This window comes from Anolis carolinensis, chromosome 4, assembly GCF_035594765.1.
Source record: "Anolis carolinensis isolate JA03-04 chromosome 4, rAnoCar3.1.pri, whole genome shotgun sequence".
NCBI classification, from domain to species: domain Eukaryota; kingdom Metazoa; phylum Chordata; class Lepidosauria; order Squamata; family Dactyloidae; genus Anolis; species Anolis carolinensis.
In genome coordinates, this window is record NC_085844.1 from 76394013 (window position 1) to 76410669 (window position 16657).

The 16657-nt window shown below is 39.1% G+C and overlaps 1 protein-coding gene across 2 annotated transcripts in view; it reads right to left on the reverse strand.

Annotated features, from left to right (window-relative positions):
- The window catches only part of cdkal1 (CDK5 regulatory subunit associated protein 1 like 1), a 323608-nt gene extending 308442 nt beyond the window's left edge, over positions 1–15166 (reverse strand). The window contains exons 1-3 of one of the 2 annotated variants that reach the window (XM_062980661.1): positions 14909–15166; positions 9678–9847; positions 9222–9334 (exon numbers count right to left, since the gene is read on the reverse strand). In XM_062980661.1, the coding sequence (XP_062836731.1) occupies positions 9222–9334; positions 9678–9847; positions 14909–15151 (526 nt within the window). In that variant the 5' untranslated portion in view covers positions 15152–15166. Of the gene's footprint in view, positions 1–9221; positions 9335–9677; positions 9848–10716; positions 10879–14908 lie in introns of those variants that run through there. The other variant, XM_062980662.1, reaches the window with a different exon arrangement.
- Between the last annotated feature and the right edge of the window lie 1491 nt (positions 15167–16657).

The following is a 16657-nucleotide window of genomic DNA, read 5'->3' on the forward strand; positions in this document are numbered from 1 at the left end:
ACAGCACTAACCTCCCTTCTCATATGGCTTCTCTTCTCACAAGAAGCAAAATTAATTCAATACCTAAAGAAGAGAAGCCTTGAATGTGGCCACTTCCTAAACAAGATGTGGAGCAGTTATTTTTATGACAACAGGTAATTTAAGGCAATTGTGCTTTATTTACATCAGCTGAGATGTAGAGAGAAAGCAATGTAATATTTATAGCTCTGACATATTCAAGTAAGATTTATTCTCTAGAAAAGTACTCCATACAGTTCAATATGGCACACAAAGTGAGGATCTGTTCACATTTAACCTCTCCTCACAGCTACCTTCACATGGAGAGCGACACAAGATGGGAGCATGACTAGCATAATCCGTTTCTGAAAAGAGTAAAGAATTTAAAATTTCACAGGACTGAATATTACAACGGAGTCCTCTGCATATATGAAAAGCCTTGCTATTATCTTTTTTCCTAGTCCAGTTACAGGTAAATTCCACAAAATCTGTATAGAACAGGAGGATACCACACTATAAATAAGAAACTATATTTTAATCGCCAAGAATAATTTAGGATTCTAGTATAGCAAACAGTTATATTTCAGAATAAATGAGCAGGATGGTTTGTCCCTGAAACCTAGCCAATGAACTTTCAAGGTCTGAAAGTCTTAAAAACATATGAGCAGCCAAGAGATCTGGCTTGTATTAAAAACCAGGCCAAAAAAACTCACTCCTTTATATTGCAATACCTTTTACTAATCAACTGCAATTCACTTTTGGCTGGATAAAATCAAAAAGCTATTTATAGCCATCCAAGACAAAGTTGCTGTGCTCTGTAAGTAAGCTCCAGTGCCAAGGATTTGACATACAAGACAAATGTCAGTGTCTTCTGCTCAGTGTGAGTCTCTCTTTCTGCTTTCATACAAAATAATGCTTCATTGTGGTGGAACAAAAATGCCAAAAATATTCACAAGTATGCCACTGAGCACAAAACTTGAACTATTTATCCTATGCTGGCAACTCAAATCATCAGGTCTTTGACAACTCATCAAAATCACGAGACCAACAGCATTGTGGATATTTGGGGTGAAGGTCAAAAACTCTTTACTACATTTTAGATGAGGCAGTTGCAAGTTAATGAAACAAAAAGATGCTCCCTGAAACATTTGTGGCCTCTACCACATCAATTCTGGCAGGCTACCTTGCAATCTTGGAAGAGTTAAATAGAATGTGCATCATCCGACAAAACCTTCCGCTTGTACAAGTGAATTTTGCAGAACACTGAAAATATGAAGAGTCTAGGTAACCAAACCCATCTATCACCACATTCTCTAAAACAGCAACATTTGGTAATGGAAATATGATATTTGACAACAGACACACTACCACTGGTAACGTATTGAAACAGCATCAAATATGGAAGTGGTAGTAATATCAAGCAAAGAGCTCTGCTGTTCATCAGTTTTGGCATTGCATTTGCAACTGTGGTCAACCAGCAAAAAATAAAAACAAAAGCCAATATCTACTGTTTGTCGCACTTTATCAATTACCGTGTTTCCCCGAAAATAAGACAGTGTCTTATATTAATTTTTGCTCCCAAGGATGTGCTAGGTCTTATTTTCAGGTAATGTCTTATTTTTCCATGAAGAAGAATTCACATTAATTGTTGAACAAAAACATGAACATTTATTATATACTATACAGTAGTTGTCATCACAAACCAGCATAACCAAACAAGCTGTGAATCCTATCAAGAATTTCTTGTTACTACCATTATTTCCATGTATAACAATCTATGGTACGTACATTTACCGATCCTGCAAGCTCTGGTATTCTGTTTGGCGGGCATGCTTCCAAGCAAAAACTTTGCTAGGTCTTACTTTCGGGGGAGCCTTATATTTAGCAATTCAGCAAAACCTCTACTAGGTCTTATTTTCTGGGGATGTCTTATTTTTGGGGAAACAGGGTAGTAGTTAATATTGTGTCCATTTTTCCAGTGAGTTCAAAGAAGTATACTTAGACCTAAATCCTACTGATAGTTCCAAATACAACTGGATCATTGAATCCGTTTACCCATGTGTTTATGCTCCTTGAAACAATTGATTCAGTGGGTATAATCTGCTTAGGACCAACCAATAAGATTCCAGTCATGGTGTCAAGGGGTGCAAGAGCAGCAAACAGAGAAGGTGGAGCAAGAGGGATTCACATTGCAAGGTAGCATAGCAAGGAAGCTAGGAAGCTTCAAAAGGATAGCCACAGGCAAATTAGGAAGTTCCCCCAATGACATGATGTACGCATTGATGTAAATCTGGTGCATGTTTCATGTGGCATCCTATGATTGTTGGGCGAAATAAAAAGTAGTTTTCCCCCTGGCTGATTTTTCTTACCTCCGAAACTGGAGGTAATGTACAGATATAGTGCCAAATATGATATATCCCATGACTTATACCCCAATACCCTTTTAAAACTTTCCATTTTGATGGAATGCCATCATCTCCTTCATTAAGCCCAGCTTGAGCCGCGAGATCTCCAAATCTTACAAGACACTCCTAAGTGTCTAGGACCCATGAGAGTAATGTCTGAAAAACGTATCAAACCAGAGTAATGTGTGAAAAACGTATAAACAGTCAAACCCATTAAGTCTTAGTTAACCCAAGTGAAAGATACAGGGCCAACTAGAGCAGAATTCATAACTTAAAAACAAAAACAAAACAAGAACACACAAATACCATAATTCAAAAATAAGGTGATACAAGACATGAAGCCAACCCTAGCCTGCAGCCTTTATATTCAAGTGACATCCATGAACAATTAGTCCTGAAATATAAAAACCTTTTTCAATATTCTACCTGTTTTTAATGTATTTCTGGGTTCAAAATTAGAAAACCACAATAAAAATGTCATACCACACACATCACAGATTTCATTACTAATTTCATTCAGTCACATTTACCACATTTAAAGATCAAACTGAAGGGACCATAAGCCAGAAAAGAGCATATGTGGTTTTGCCTCTGTATATTTCATATCAGCCATTTATATAGACAATGTAAGCTTTTTGTATGAACCAAAGTAGTATGTGTAAGACAGGGCCCTCTTGTGGGCTGGTGCTTTTCTCCAGAATGTTCTGAGGAGAGAAGAAAGCTCAGAGTAAACACGTTAGGTCACAGATACCACTTGTGCCGAAGTAGGTGTGGATGGTGAGGAAGACCATCAGCAATTAGTATCATAGAATCATAGAATCAAAGAATAGTAGAGTTGGAAGAGACCTCACGGGCCATCCAGTCCAACCCCCCGCTAACAAGCAGGAAATCACATTCAAAGCACAGCCGACATATGGCCATCCAGCCTCTGCTTAAAAGCCTCCAAAGAAGGAGCCTCCACCACAGCCCGGGGGAGAGAGTTCCACTGATGAACAGCTCTCACAGTGAGGAAGTTGTTCCTGATGTTCAGGTGGAATCTCCTTTCCTGTAGTTTGAAGCCACTGTTCCATTGCGTCCTAGTCTCCAGGGCAGCACAGAACAAGCTTGCTCCCTCCTCCCTATGACTTCCCCTCACATATTTGTACATGGCTATCATGTCTCCTCTCAGCCTTCTCTTTTGCAGGCTAAACATGCCCAGCTCTTTAAGCCGCTCCTCATAGGGCTTGTTCTCCAGACCCTTAATCATTTTAGTCGCCCTCCTCTGGACACTTTCCAGCTTGTCAACATTTGGTTATCTAAAATTGGTCAATTTTAGATAAGCCAAGATATATATTCTTTGTTAAACACTTTTCAGCGTCCATTTGCATGGTACAGACTTTTAGGGGGGGGGGGGGTGTACGGCTTTTTTTCCCCCTTCTCATAGCTATGATGAAAATAAACTTTACTTTTTGTACTCTCACGAGACTGGGTTTTCTGCCTGCCTACCTCCTGGGCCGGAACCTTTGAAGATAATTGTCTTACAAAACGAAGCTGTGGAAAAACTACACGATGCAGCAAATCTGAGGTCATTGCTGGATTTAGAACACCAAATTCCAATAAAACCAGCATACATTTGTTTACAAAATTGTTAATGCTTCTCAATATTGCAAGCCTTGATTTGGGCTTAAACGCTTGAACTATAGCAAGTTACCACAGAAGTAACTTACCAAATACGTGCAATTGCCAGGCTAACACTATGAAAACTAATGGGGAAGTGATCCCCCCCACACACACACACATAAGCTCTTTTCCACATTTTATCCTCAAAAAATAACTTGTGAGATAGGTCTGGTGAAGAGGGACGGACAACCACAAGACCACATAAATCAATGAATCTCCCAAGACAGTCAAAATATCTAAACCACTATATAATAACTATTTAGATAACATGGCTGATACCCACTAATAGATATGTCCCTCAATAAACAGTTTAATCCCGTTTTAAAGCCATATAAGCCTGCAGCCACCACCATCTTGAAATAATTCCTTCAACTGAATCTACTCCAAATCAATAGAGTACTTGTCTTAGAAGAGTGAGGAAAAGAAAACCTCCTTCTCATTTCACCGCAACATGCAACATTTTGAAATCCTCAAATTATATAACCACATATACCATCTTTCTATGTTAAACAGACCAAACACATCACCCTTTCCTTCTCAAAAAGATGTACCAACAATTTGGTTCCTTTTTTCTACCATATTTTCAGCTCTGTGTCTTTTTTGAAATGGGACAACTAGACCTGCCAACAATTTTGCAGAAGGGAGTATAACATGGATTTACATAAGAGCATTATTATACTAGCTAGATCCTTTTTCAATAATCCCCCTATGGAATTTCCTTTCTTCAGCAATACAGTAGAAATACATGTTTTCACAGAAATATTAAGCACGATCCCAATGTTTCTTTTTTGGTCATTCATCATGCATCTAAATTTCATTGCCATATAAGAAATTAAAATTATACTTAATTTTATTTGCCATTTTGCTGCCCCAAGAACTCTAAGAAGCACAACTGTACAACTATTTAAGAGCTTTAAAATATTTTGATTAAAAAGGCAGCAAGGAGAATGATTTATCTATTAAACGAGCATTTCAAATTCAGAATTGTGCAGACAAGCTTCTAAGCAAAGCTCTGATCCCTAGTACTCAAAACCACAGGGTTTCTTAATAAAACCTTTAATTTTAAATGTATATAAATCCTACTTTTATAATCAGGGAATAGCACTAAACCCAGTTTGCCACCAAACTATCAGGAATTATATTTTACCAAAAACGACATTGTTCCTGAAAACCAATGTAATTACTAGCTATATAAAAAATCTAAACTATGACAGTAAAGACAAGAAAAATCCAATGTGTAGGAGGTTGGAAATTAAAAGCTATCAGTTAGGATTTCAGCTCTAGTGAGGAAATCAAAGATTAGAATGTGACACAAGAATTTTCAAAACATAACTGGTTAGCTGGAAATGTAAAATGCAATCAAATGACACAGAACACAAAACAAATTATCCAACACTGCCACCTACAGGTTGCTAACATTTACTAGTTTTAGAAATATTGTTTATTAAAAAGTGGTTGCAAGTCTCACATTTATATCCTCCTGTTGGTTAAGAGTTATTTTTAATTTCCAAAATATATGCTAAAAATAAGGGTTGGGTAGATGAAGAAGAAACAAGGATAAATCTTTGCTCGTGTATGTTCTTGTGAGGCTACAAGCCCCCAAGTCCCCAGACAACATAAAAATTCTCTCAATAACGGCTCAAAATCACTGCAGCATATCCACACTCCACCTACTAGTCATCTGAGCCGGCCATAAATAAATACATACATAAATCTGCCAAACAAGAAACAGAAAGAAGTCACTTCTGGTTTGGGGGGAGTTTGTGGGTCATTCAGAGGCTGCAATCTGGGTCCACGAGTACTACATTGTGGCCTGAGGACTGCACATCACTCTCCAGTGATACAAATATGTATTTCTTGGTGACATAACAATACTCTATAAATGATAAATATCTTTAAAGCATTGAACAATGTAACCAGACAAGAAAAACGTAATCAATAAAGGCTAAGTACTGCTGGATAAAAATTTGAGCAACCCAACCCATAAAAAGACCTTTATTAAAAGTGATGCTGGATTTACTATAAGACAAGAAAAACCCTATAACAGATGAAGTTAAGGTATGCGTACCCAATACAAACAATCAATTTACGAAATAGTAGGCCTTTGTAAAGAAGCCAGCATGGCTTAATAGTTTTGAGCGTTGGACTTTGATCCTAGAGAACAAGGTTCAAAGCCTTGCTCAGCCATGGAAACCCACTGGGTGACCTTGGGCAAGTCATACTCAATCACTCTCAGAGGAAGGCAATCCCAAACCACTCTGAAAAAACTCTGCCAAGAAAGCTCGCATCGGGATTGCCATAAATTGGAAACAACTTGAAGGTTTCCCTGACAAAACCTATTCAGAGGGGGTTTGTCTTTCCTTTCTTCTGAGGTTGAAAATGTGTGACTTGCCCAAGGTTATCCAGAGGGAAAGGTAACCTTGGGCATGAGTTTCCATAGCTGAGCGCGATTCCAACTCTGGTCTACAGAGTTGCAGTCCAATGTTTAAAGTACATCCCATTGCTGAACGTTTTTCTAAGCAAACTGGTCCAACTGCTTTCAACCATTGTTTCACAATGCTTTTTCATTTTCTTTATGATTTTCTGATACATTTCAAACTTCTTTCTGAGATGCAGCCATCAGAAATACACAGTATTCCAAGCATGCTCACACTGAAGATCTGTCTGTACCAGGCAGTATTTGCAAGCAGGTAAAGGCATATCTTTGCCATCAGGCATTTGGGGGGAGAATCAGGGGCATGCTGCTAGAGATGTTGTGGGTGGGATGCTGGGTTAAATATTTAGCTTTTAAACAAAAGCTTTACTGCATATTAACTTTGAAATCATGACAAAATATTTAATTGTTCTTTAATTTTTTTAATTTGTCTTGTTTTTAATTTGCAGTGGTTTGTGTGATGGTATTGTCAGCCATCTTGAGTCCCTATTGGGAGAAAGGCAGGATATAAATAAAGATGATGATGATAATAATAATAATAATAATAATGTTTTGCTTTTAATAACTTTAGTAATTACCCCAACACAGAATTTGCTATATCCTTTCTGGTTTCTCAGATCTCTCATGGCATTTGATATTGTTCATGCAAAAATCATATTTGAAGGTTCCCCTTTGTTTTTTTTCATCTGACATTGGTATCTTTCACTACAGCTTTAGTAGCTTGGGTTAGAAAGGCACAGTCATTTAGTGACTCCACTCCTTTCTGGATGATTTATATCAAAAGGAAGTATTGAGTGATCTGCTTGCGAAGTGTCACAGGAATCCATGCTATAATGCATGCTTTTCACCATCTATAACAGGGGTCCTCAAACTTTTAAAGCAGAGGGCCGGTCCACAATCCTTCAGACTGTGGAGGGGCCGAATTATCATTTGGGGGAAAAAACCGAACAAATTTCTATGCACACTGCACATGTCTTATTTGTAGTGCAAAACAACAACAATAACAATAAAAGAACAATACAATATTTAAAAATGAAAATAATTTTAACCAACATAAACCTATCAGGATTTCAATAGGAAGTGTGGGCCTGCTTCTGGCCAATGAGATAGTCAGGTTAATTGGGATTGTTGTTGTTGTTGTGTGCCTTCAAGTCATTTCAGACTCTGGGCGAGTCTAAGTCCAAAATTATTTATTTATTCATTTACTACATTTATTTACTACATTTATATCCCACCCTTCTCACCCCGAAGGGAACTCAGAGCAGCTGTATGTACATACAATATATTATATTATTAGCATAGCACAATATTAGCATTATATATTACTATATTGAACTATATCACTATACTGTAGTATTATATGTAATATATAACATATAATTAATATTACTGTATTATATGGTATTATTGTTAGAATTATATTGTATAAAATGATAATATTATTATCAATATTATATGTATATACAATATATTATATTATTAAAACTGATATAAAAATGTTATATTATAAACGAGGGCAGGGGCCAGGTAAATTACCTTGGAGGGCCGCATCCGGCCCCCGGGCCTTAGTTTGGGGACCCCTGATCTATAAGCTCTTAGCTGAATTCTTCCAGAGGTTTGAATCAGCATACCAATATGCAAATAGCTCAAAATGTATCTTTCTTTTCCATTAAAAAACCCAAGGGACACGGTGATACTCCTGAATAAGCAGATGGAACAGTGGGCAAATAAAATGAAACTTAACGCAAGCAAAGCAGAAATTTTCTGTGTGCAAAATCAGCTGTCCTGGAAGTATAGAGCAAAAAATCTTGGAGGGTCCTTCTACATAGGCACAAAAATTTAACTGGAATGCTTGAGGTTGGGGTGTCTACAAAATGCATACCATCAATGAGAGCTATAACACAAATCCAATTGTGATAAAAAAAATCCACTGGAAATTTTTGATCAAGCCATAAAATCTGCTGAGGCTCATCTCCACAGGAGGAAGATGACTGCCAAATGCACAGCACTTATGTAGACAGGGCTAACACAGCCGCAGTATGAGTAAGAAACCAGATACACAACTTAACCAAAAGGTAAACAAGCACTTCCACCTGGATAGGAAATTTCAATGTTCCCATGGGAACACTAGATTGCAATATCTTGCTTTGCTTTGCTGAGTAAAGAACTGAGGAACTACTTTTATCAGCATATCCCTGGAGAATGTAGGGGGAAAAACCCATAGATCCACTTAATTGTGGCCACCATCCCAGTTTCTAGCCTGTTCGTGGGCTGCCTGTGTAGGCACTCCGAAGCAAACAGACTCTCTTAAATCATGCCCTAAACAGGATTGGCTGTGTAGAAGCAGCCAGATTTGCACTACCTCTGAAAGGTCTGGAAATGCCTTTGGACTCATGGCTATAAGGAATCCTCAGATGACAGCAGTAGTCATAAATACTGTTCCTCAATTCAAGCTGATTTGTGAGTAGCAGCCAGGGCTAGCTTCACTTATCCAAGCAAGTCTAAACTAAATTAATAAAATGTGCTATACAAATGAGTACCCTTGCAGTATTTATGCATGCTTAGTGATATTATGTGTAGGATGCCTTTGAAAAATATGTAGCTTGAGGATTAGGGTATGGAACTGTACTAAATAAAATAAAGTAAAATAAAAATAGATCAGCAAATTGAAATTTCTATACGTGGCTGAACACTATGAAAGAAATCAAAAGCATTGAGCTGATTACCTGTAATTCTGTATCCGTAAGCAGCCAGCTGTCCAGCCATATATTCTCCATCTGAGCTATTATGAGAACATCCCCATGTGCGTATCCAAATTTTCTGTACTCCTGGAATAATGCTGTCAGGTAAAGAGATACAAGAATGTCAGTTTCATCCCATAAAAAACATTCGTCCATAGTAGGTTACAACAGCTATGGAACTGTGAAAGTTTATAAATATCTTTGAGAAAGAATCTGTAGCAACATATTATTTGTTAAACATTTGTATGCATTGTTCAAATAAAAATATGACTGATAAGCTTTGTAGCATTATTTCAATCTATTAGCAATAAAATTATTAGAGAAAAGACTGCAGATATGAGAGGACTTAAATTCTTTAAATTTTAACTAGATTTCAAACCTGTTCTGCATTTACTTGCATTTCCTTTGTCTTGGCAATATCTTTTAAAAGATAAAACACACCTGTCACTTGGGGGATCATCATCCACTTCTACATTTTTTTGTGAATGCCGTTTTCGCACTTTAGGAACAATGCTTTGTTTTGCAAACTGACGGTCATGTGGCTTTGGATCATGAGCTGATACAATATCTTCAATGTCTTCAAGGAGAGAATTGCAGACTGCAGACATTTTCTACAAAATATGAATGTACAAGATTGGAGCAAAATTACAAAACCATTCCATTTTAAATACATCTGCATTTTAATTATTAACCAACTAAAGTATATGAAGGTATTATTAGTATATAGACTAAAATAAGCATCCATGACCAAGCATTGAAAAATTGCTCTTTTTTAAAATAAAGGAGATTATTCTCTGTTTATTTACTCTAATAATCCTGGCATTAGAAACAATGCAACTGATGCATATATGATAAAAAACAATTATAAGACCATGCAAATATTGTTCATTACATTTAGCAAACTCTACATTTTTATGCTGCTTTTCAGAAAATTCCTCTTTAGGCAGCTAATAGAAGTCACAAAATTCAAGACATAAGACATAAAATAGTATGGTTGTAATGATGCAAACAACCCAATAAAAAATAAGTGTTTTCTATGCTGCTGCTTTTCATTCATAGTTTGTATAAATCTCAAAATAAGAAGACAGATTTAAAAAACCCAGAAAAAATAAGAAACAATGGCTGGTTTCCTGCAATGAAGTTACAGGTTGATAAAATAAGAGTTACAAATCTTAACTGCATTATATTCAGATACTTCACATATTCACAATCAAGGATTATTGCCACAATTGTAAATACCCACCAAAACCAACCTGAAACTCATGGGAGCTGCTCCAAGTGACAAAGATCTGTAGTGTGGGCACATGAGGTCCTACAGAATGACACAGCGAAGCTCATCCAATCCTTGAACCATGGTACAACAAGCAGAAGCTTCTGTTCATTGCACTTTGGCTCAGGGATGGAAGAGGGCTTGTTACACCCCAGTTCAAGTTGGGGGGGGGGGGTAGATAGCGCCATCATTCTATAGCATTCCACTCACCAGCATAGCAGACCTATGTCATTCAGAACAGCTCTCTTGAGTTTAAAGGTGGGTTCTTTGGGCTGATTCTAGAGAATTCATAACTACATTTACATAGCTCCGGACATAGTATATAATTTCGGTCAATGATTTTTCTCCTGTTTTCTTCCTCCAAAGCACTTTCCCCTCCTGATGAAAACTGAAAAAGATTATGAAATACTTTCTTAGAATCATGAATAAAATGTTAAAAGCAGATATTGGCTTGCTCAAAACTTCTGCAAAAAACCATGTATACTGTCTCTGTGTTTTGTGGCCTTGGTTTCCTTTCATCCGTTTTTTAAAATACTGTGAGAACGAATGTTTTACATGTAATTTTCTTACTTTTACTAATGCCAGTCACTTCTGCTGCATTTATTGTTATTTTTATATACTCCTAAACAACTGGCAAATTGAAAACCTTGTAGCTTCATCTATAATAAAACTAGATGACTCTTGCAGCCCTTTCAGCTCTTGCTATGTGCCTTCCAGTCAACCTGGACTGAAAGCAACCTAATCATGGGACCTTCTAGGCAAGATTTTTTTTTCCAGTTTGCCATTGCCTTCTCTTAGGCCAATGGTTCTCAAGCTATGAATCCCCAGATGTTTTGGCCTTCATCTCCCAGAAATCCTAACAGCTGGTAAACTGGCTGGGATTTCTGGGAGTTGTAGGCCAAAACACCTGGGGACCCACAGGTTGAGAACCACTGTCTTAGACTGAGAGTTTGTGGCCTGCCCAAGATTACCCAATAGGTTTCTGTGGCTGAGTCGGGATTCAACCTTGGTCTGCTAAACTCCTGATGAAATGCATACTATACCACAGTTTTCCAAATCTATCTCTCATATATATATATATATATATATATGTAATGTTCATTTTACTATGGAGTAAACAACAAAACCACTGAACCCAATCACACCAAATTTGGCCACAAACGGCATAGTCATCCAAAATATGTCTTTCAATTAAAAAAAACCTAGAAAAATTGTCCAAATCACAGAGGATGAGGAAGAGCTTTTTCCCTTTAACTGCCAGTTAGAAAAGTGGGCTCTGCTGCCTTTAGCACACCCCAACGCTGCCCTTAGGCCCTACCCCCTTCGAGTCCTAGCAGCTCCCTCAGCCAAGATGGCGCCCAGGGCACAGGCAGTTAGGCCTCTTCAATACAGCCTATAAAATACAGATTATCTGATTTGAACTGGATTATATGGCAGTGTAGACTCAAGGCCCTTCCACACATCTATATTACCCAGAATGCCATTTCTAAAACCAGGACAGTAAATAAAGAGCAACACTCTGAAAGCAGGGAAATTGGAAATTCCAGAAAGGAAACAATCAGGGCCAGCTAACACTTCCCAACAAAGGATTCCCCCAGTCAGGAAGCTGACAGGCTTTGAAGCTGCAAATCCATTAAATGCTAATCAAGGTGCCTAAATGCAGCATTCATACCTGCCACGCCAAGTCTATTAATTGCTATTCAAACTGGCCAACCAAGGATTCCGCAAGGCTATTCAGTGCTTTTCAACCTGGCCAACCAATATTTCCCATATGTGAAAAATCCCCAGGCTTTGAAGCCACAAGGCTACTCTGTCCCATTCAACATGGCCTAGCAAGGATGCCCTATGTAGAAAGCAACCAGACCTTTCAGCTGCAATTCAGTCTGGCCAAACAATGATTCTCCTACAAAGGATTGAAGGTGCTACTCCCGCTACTCCAGAAAACGTCCAGGTTTTGAAGCTGCAAGGTTATTCACTGCTATTCCACCTGGCCAACAAATGATTCCCATAAGCCACAGCAACGCGTGGCTGGGCAAAGCTAGTTCTATATAAGGAGATTTTGATATCCTAGCTTCCCGTTGAGTCCGCATATACCCACTAGATATTGGAGGTTAGCATCTCTCCTTAATGTTCAAGCTTCTAATCTTCTTCTAAGTCCTCCCCAATACTGAATGGCCATAAATTATTCCACTAAAAGTACTGTCTTCCTCAGGATCAGAAAGCAGCCTGCTGCAACTGTGCACACGTCACCACTGGTTCAGTCCAACATCATGTAGAGATCTACAGTTGCCCACTTTTGACTCAAAGATGACTTAGCTGTGATTCTGCTCCTCAGAAACACAGATGGACATTAGAAATCAAAAGATGATTAATGGAGTGAGAGGAGGCTTATGCACCCATGAGGGCATATCAAATTATTTGATGTCTTCCTGTTATTCTGTACCCTTAAAGTCATCAGCCCTAGCCTTCTCCTACTCAACTGCTTGAGTATGCCGATCCTGTCTGGCACAAACCTGTCCACGCGAAGCAGGTGAACTTAGCACTGAACGAAACATGCAGAATAATCACAGGATGCCTTAAACCTACGCCTGTTAATAAATTCTACGAGATAGCTGGCATTGCCCCTCTGATGTGTGAAGGGAAGTTGCTGCTGTGAGAGAAATAAGGTTGAACACTGTGAAACCCATCCACTGCATGGCTATTAGCCTCCTCCCAGTAGACTCAAATCAAGGAAAAGCTTCATGAGAACCACCACCCCACTAAATGTTCCTCCAGCAACAGCAAGACTATCCCTCTGAGCAGCTAAACCTAGAAAGCCTAACTGAATGGTCCCCCATGAGGGTCTTCTTCCAGGGGCAAACCAAAAATGGGCAACTTGGAAGTCCCTGAACAGACTCAAAAGTGGAGTGGGCAAATCAAAAGTCAACCTGGCAAGATGGTACGGCCTGGAGGAATCCTCCACCTTGTGTGACTGTGGACCAGGACAAACAACTCCTCATATGTATGCTTGCCCACAATGTCCTGCCTCATGTACAGAGGAAGAGTTGTTTAAAGATACAGACAATGCGGTCGCTGTTGCCGCTTTTGGTCTAAAACTATTTAGCTGCTTGTGATCCTTTTATTTTATCAGTTTTAAACTTTTTTTATTATGCAATGCTTTTGACATGAAATAAATAAACCCCTGTTCTTATCTATGAGTTCTTGTAAACTCAGAGACTGCCTGTACACTACCATATAACGCAGTACCTATTCCCAGATTTACCTGCTTTAAACTGGATTATATGGGGTCACACTGTCATATAATCTATCTCAAAGCAAATAATCTGGAATCAGAAACTGGATTATATGGTCTCTCTCTCTCTCAGTCGTGTAGTCGTTTCCGACTCTTCATGACCTCATGGACCAATCCACGCCAGAGCTCCCTGTGGGCCGTCGCCACCCCCAGTTCCTTCAAAGTCAAGCCAGTCACTTCAAGGATACTGTCCATCCATCTCTTCCTTTTTCCTTCCATTTTCCCCAGCATCACGATCTTTTCCAAGCTTTCCTGTCTTCTCATGATGTGGCCAAAATACTTTGCCTCTAGTATCCTTCCTTCCAGTGCGCAGCTGGGCTTTATTTCCTGGAGGATGGACAGCTTGGATCTTCTTGCTGTCCAAGGCACTCTCAGGATTTTCCTCCAGCACCAAGTTCAAAAGCATCTATCTTCCTTCACTCAGCCTTCCTTATGGTCCAGCTCTCGCATCCATAGGTTACTATGGCAAATACCATTGCTTTGTCTATGCGGACCTTCGTTGCCAGTGTGATGTCTCTGCTCTTCACTATTTTGTCAAGGTTGGCCATTGCTCTGGATTATATGGTAGTGTAGATCAAACCCAGGCATGGGCAAACGTCAGCCTTCCAGGTGTTTTTAATTGCAACTCCCACAATTCCTAACAGCCTATCGGCTGTTCAACCGGAGTGACGATTTTACACCTCAATGGAATCCAGAAGTATAGCACAACCACCATATTTATACAGAAGAGTATTCATTCCTTGCCTGAAAAACCCTATGGATTTCATATGGTCGCCATAAACTAACAGATGGCTTGAAGGCCCATATAGGCCCACACAGCAGTAAACAAAGCGAGAGTATTTTTTACTACAGAGGCCCACGAAACATGGCGAGGCCCCACTCCCAGGAATGGGGAACAGTGTCGCCCTCCATGCAGAGCTGAACTGCAACTCCCACCACCCCTCACCGAAGGCTTGACTAACTGGGAGTGATGAGAGTTGCAATCCCGTCTGGAGAACCGCGCCCTTCTCCAGCCACCCGTTCGGGATCCCCCCACTCTTGCAGCCCCAAAGAGGAAAAGGAAACAACTCCTTTCAGAACGACAGTAGTTGCAAAAATGACAACACTCACCCGCAAAACCCAAGCGCGGTCTTTACTTCCACATGGGCGACGCCATGATGAAGCCACGCCCCCTGTTGCGTCGGAAATACGGACGGCACGCCAGAAGGGACAAAATCGGTCGCGAAAAGGGGAGACGCGCTCCTGTCCAGAGGGAGGGGGAGGGGTCAGAGGAGGTGACGCTCCACTCTTTCGAAACTTTCTGGAGCTGAAGAAGGATAGGTTTGTTGTGAGTTTTCTGGGCTGTATGACCATGTTCCAGAAGCGTTCTCTCCTGGCGTTTAGCCCACATCTATGGCAAGCATCCTTAGGGCAATGAATAAAGAACAACACTCAGAAAACGGGAATTCCAGGCATGAAACAATCAGGGCCAGGTAACATTTCCCAAAAAAGGATTGCCCCAGGCAGAAGCTGCCAGGCTTCGAAGCTGCAAGGCCGTTCAATGCGAATCAAGGTGGCCAATTGCAACATTCATACTTGCCTCCAAAAAGACAAGAGTTCTTTTTCCCACCCTAGACTTTCTACATCTATATAAACCCCACTTGACTACTTTCCCACAGACCTCACAACTTCTGAGGATGACGGCCATAGATGTGGGCGAAACGTCAGGAGAGAGTGCACTGCACCACCAAGGACTCCTGTCTTATCTGTAGCGTTTAATAATAATACATTATCATTATTATGATGATTACACTATGTAATATGATTTTTGTTCCTGGGTTATAAATGTCATTTCCTAATTAGTTTGTCATGAAAACATGGCAAACGTTTATTAAACTGCAAAAACTTTTGTTTTTAAGGGACATCCTGTAGAAGATTTTGCTATAGTTTTTCAATGAATATCTTCTACTGTTTTAACCAATTCAACATAGTTTGTGGCAGCCACAAAAATTAAATCCCTGGAGTATAACAACTAATTTCAAAGTACAGTAGAGTCTCACTTATCCAACATAAACGGGCCGGCAGAACGTTGGATAAGCGAATATGTTGGATAATAAGGAGAGATTAAGAAAAAGCCTATTAAACATCAAAATAGGTTATGATTTTACAAATTAAGCACCAAAACATCATGTAATACAACAAATTTGACAGAAAAAGTAGTTCAATACGTAGTAATGCTATGTAGTAATTACTGTATTTACAAATTTAGCACCAAAATATCACAATGTATTTAAAACATTGAATACAAAAATGCATTGGATAATCCAGAACGTTGGATAAGCGAGTGTTGGATAAGTGAGACTCTACTGTAAGTACCAAACAATTAAACAGGAAATTACACTTTCAAGCCAGGAACAGAATCTTTTTCCAATATTGTTACAAAGTGTTATTTTAAAGGGATCCCTCTTTTTCTCCTTCCTTTTGAAATACTGCCCAGTAGAGCAGAGATGCCTAAACTATTGGAGATAGCAACCTTCTCAAAGTTTCCTCTATGCAATGTTTTGTCTGTTTATGTGCCATTTATTCCCTCAAGTGTATGTTTTCTTTGGTTTGCTGTTTTCTTAGCTCTATGTACTTGAAGCAGTGGGAGGGGCTGCAGACCATGTGACTGGTTCAGTAACTTAGAATGTAGTTTTAAAAGATGACAGAAGTCAGTTGAAGCTTGGGTCTGTTTGAGCATAGAAGTCAGTTGAGGCTTGAGTTTCTTGGAAGGAGACTGTTATAAAAGAACTTTGTTATTTACACACCCAGTGATCTTCCATTACCTGATAAACTAACGGAACACTCCTGAAATTCTGCTACCCAATACATTATGATTCT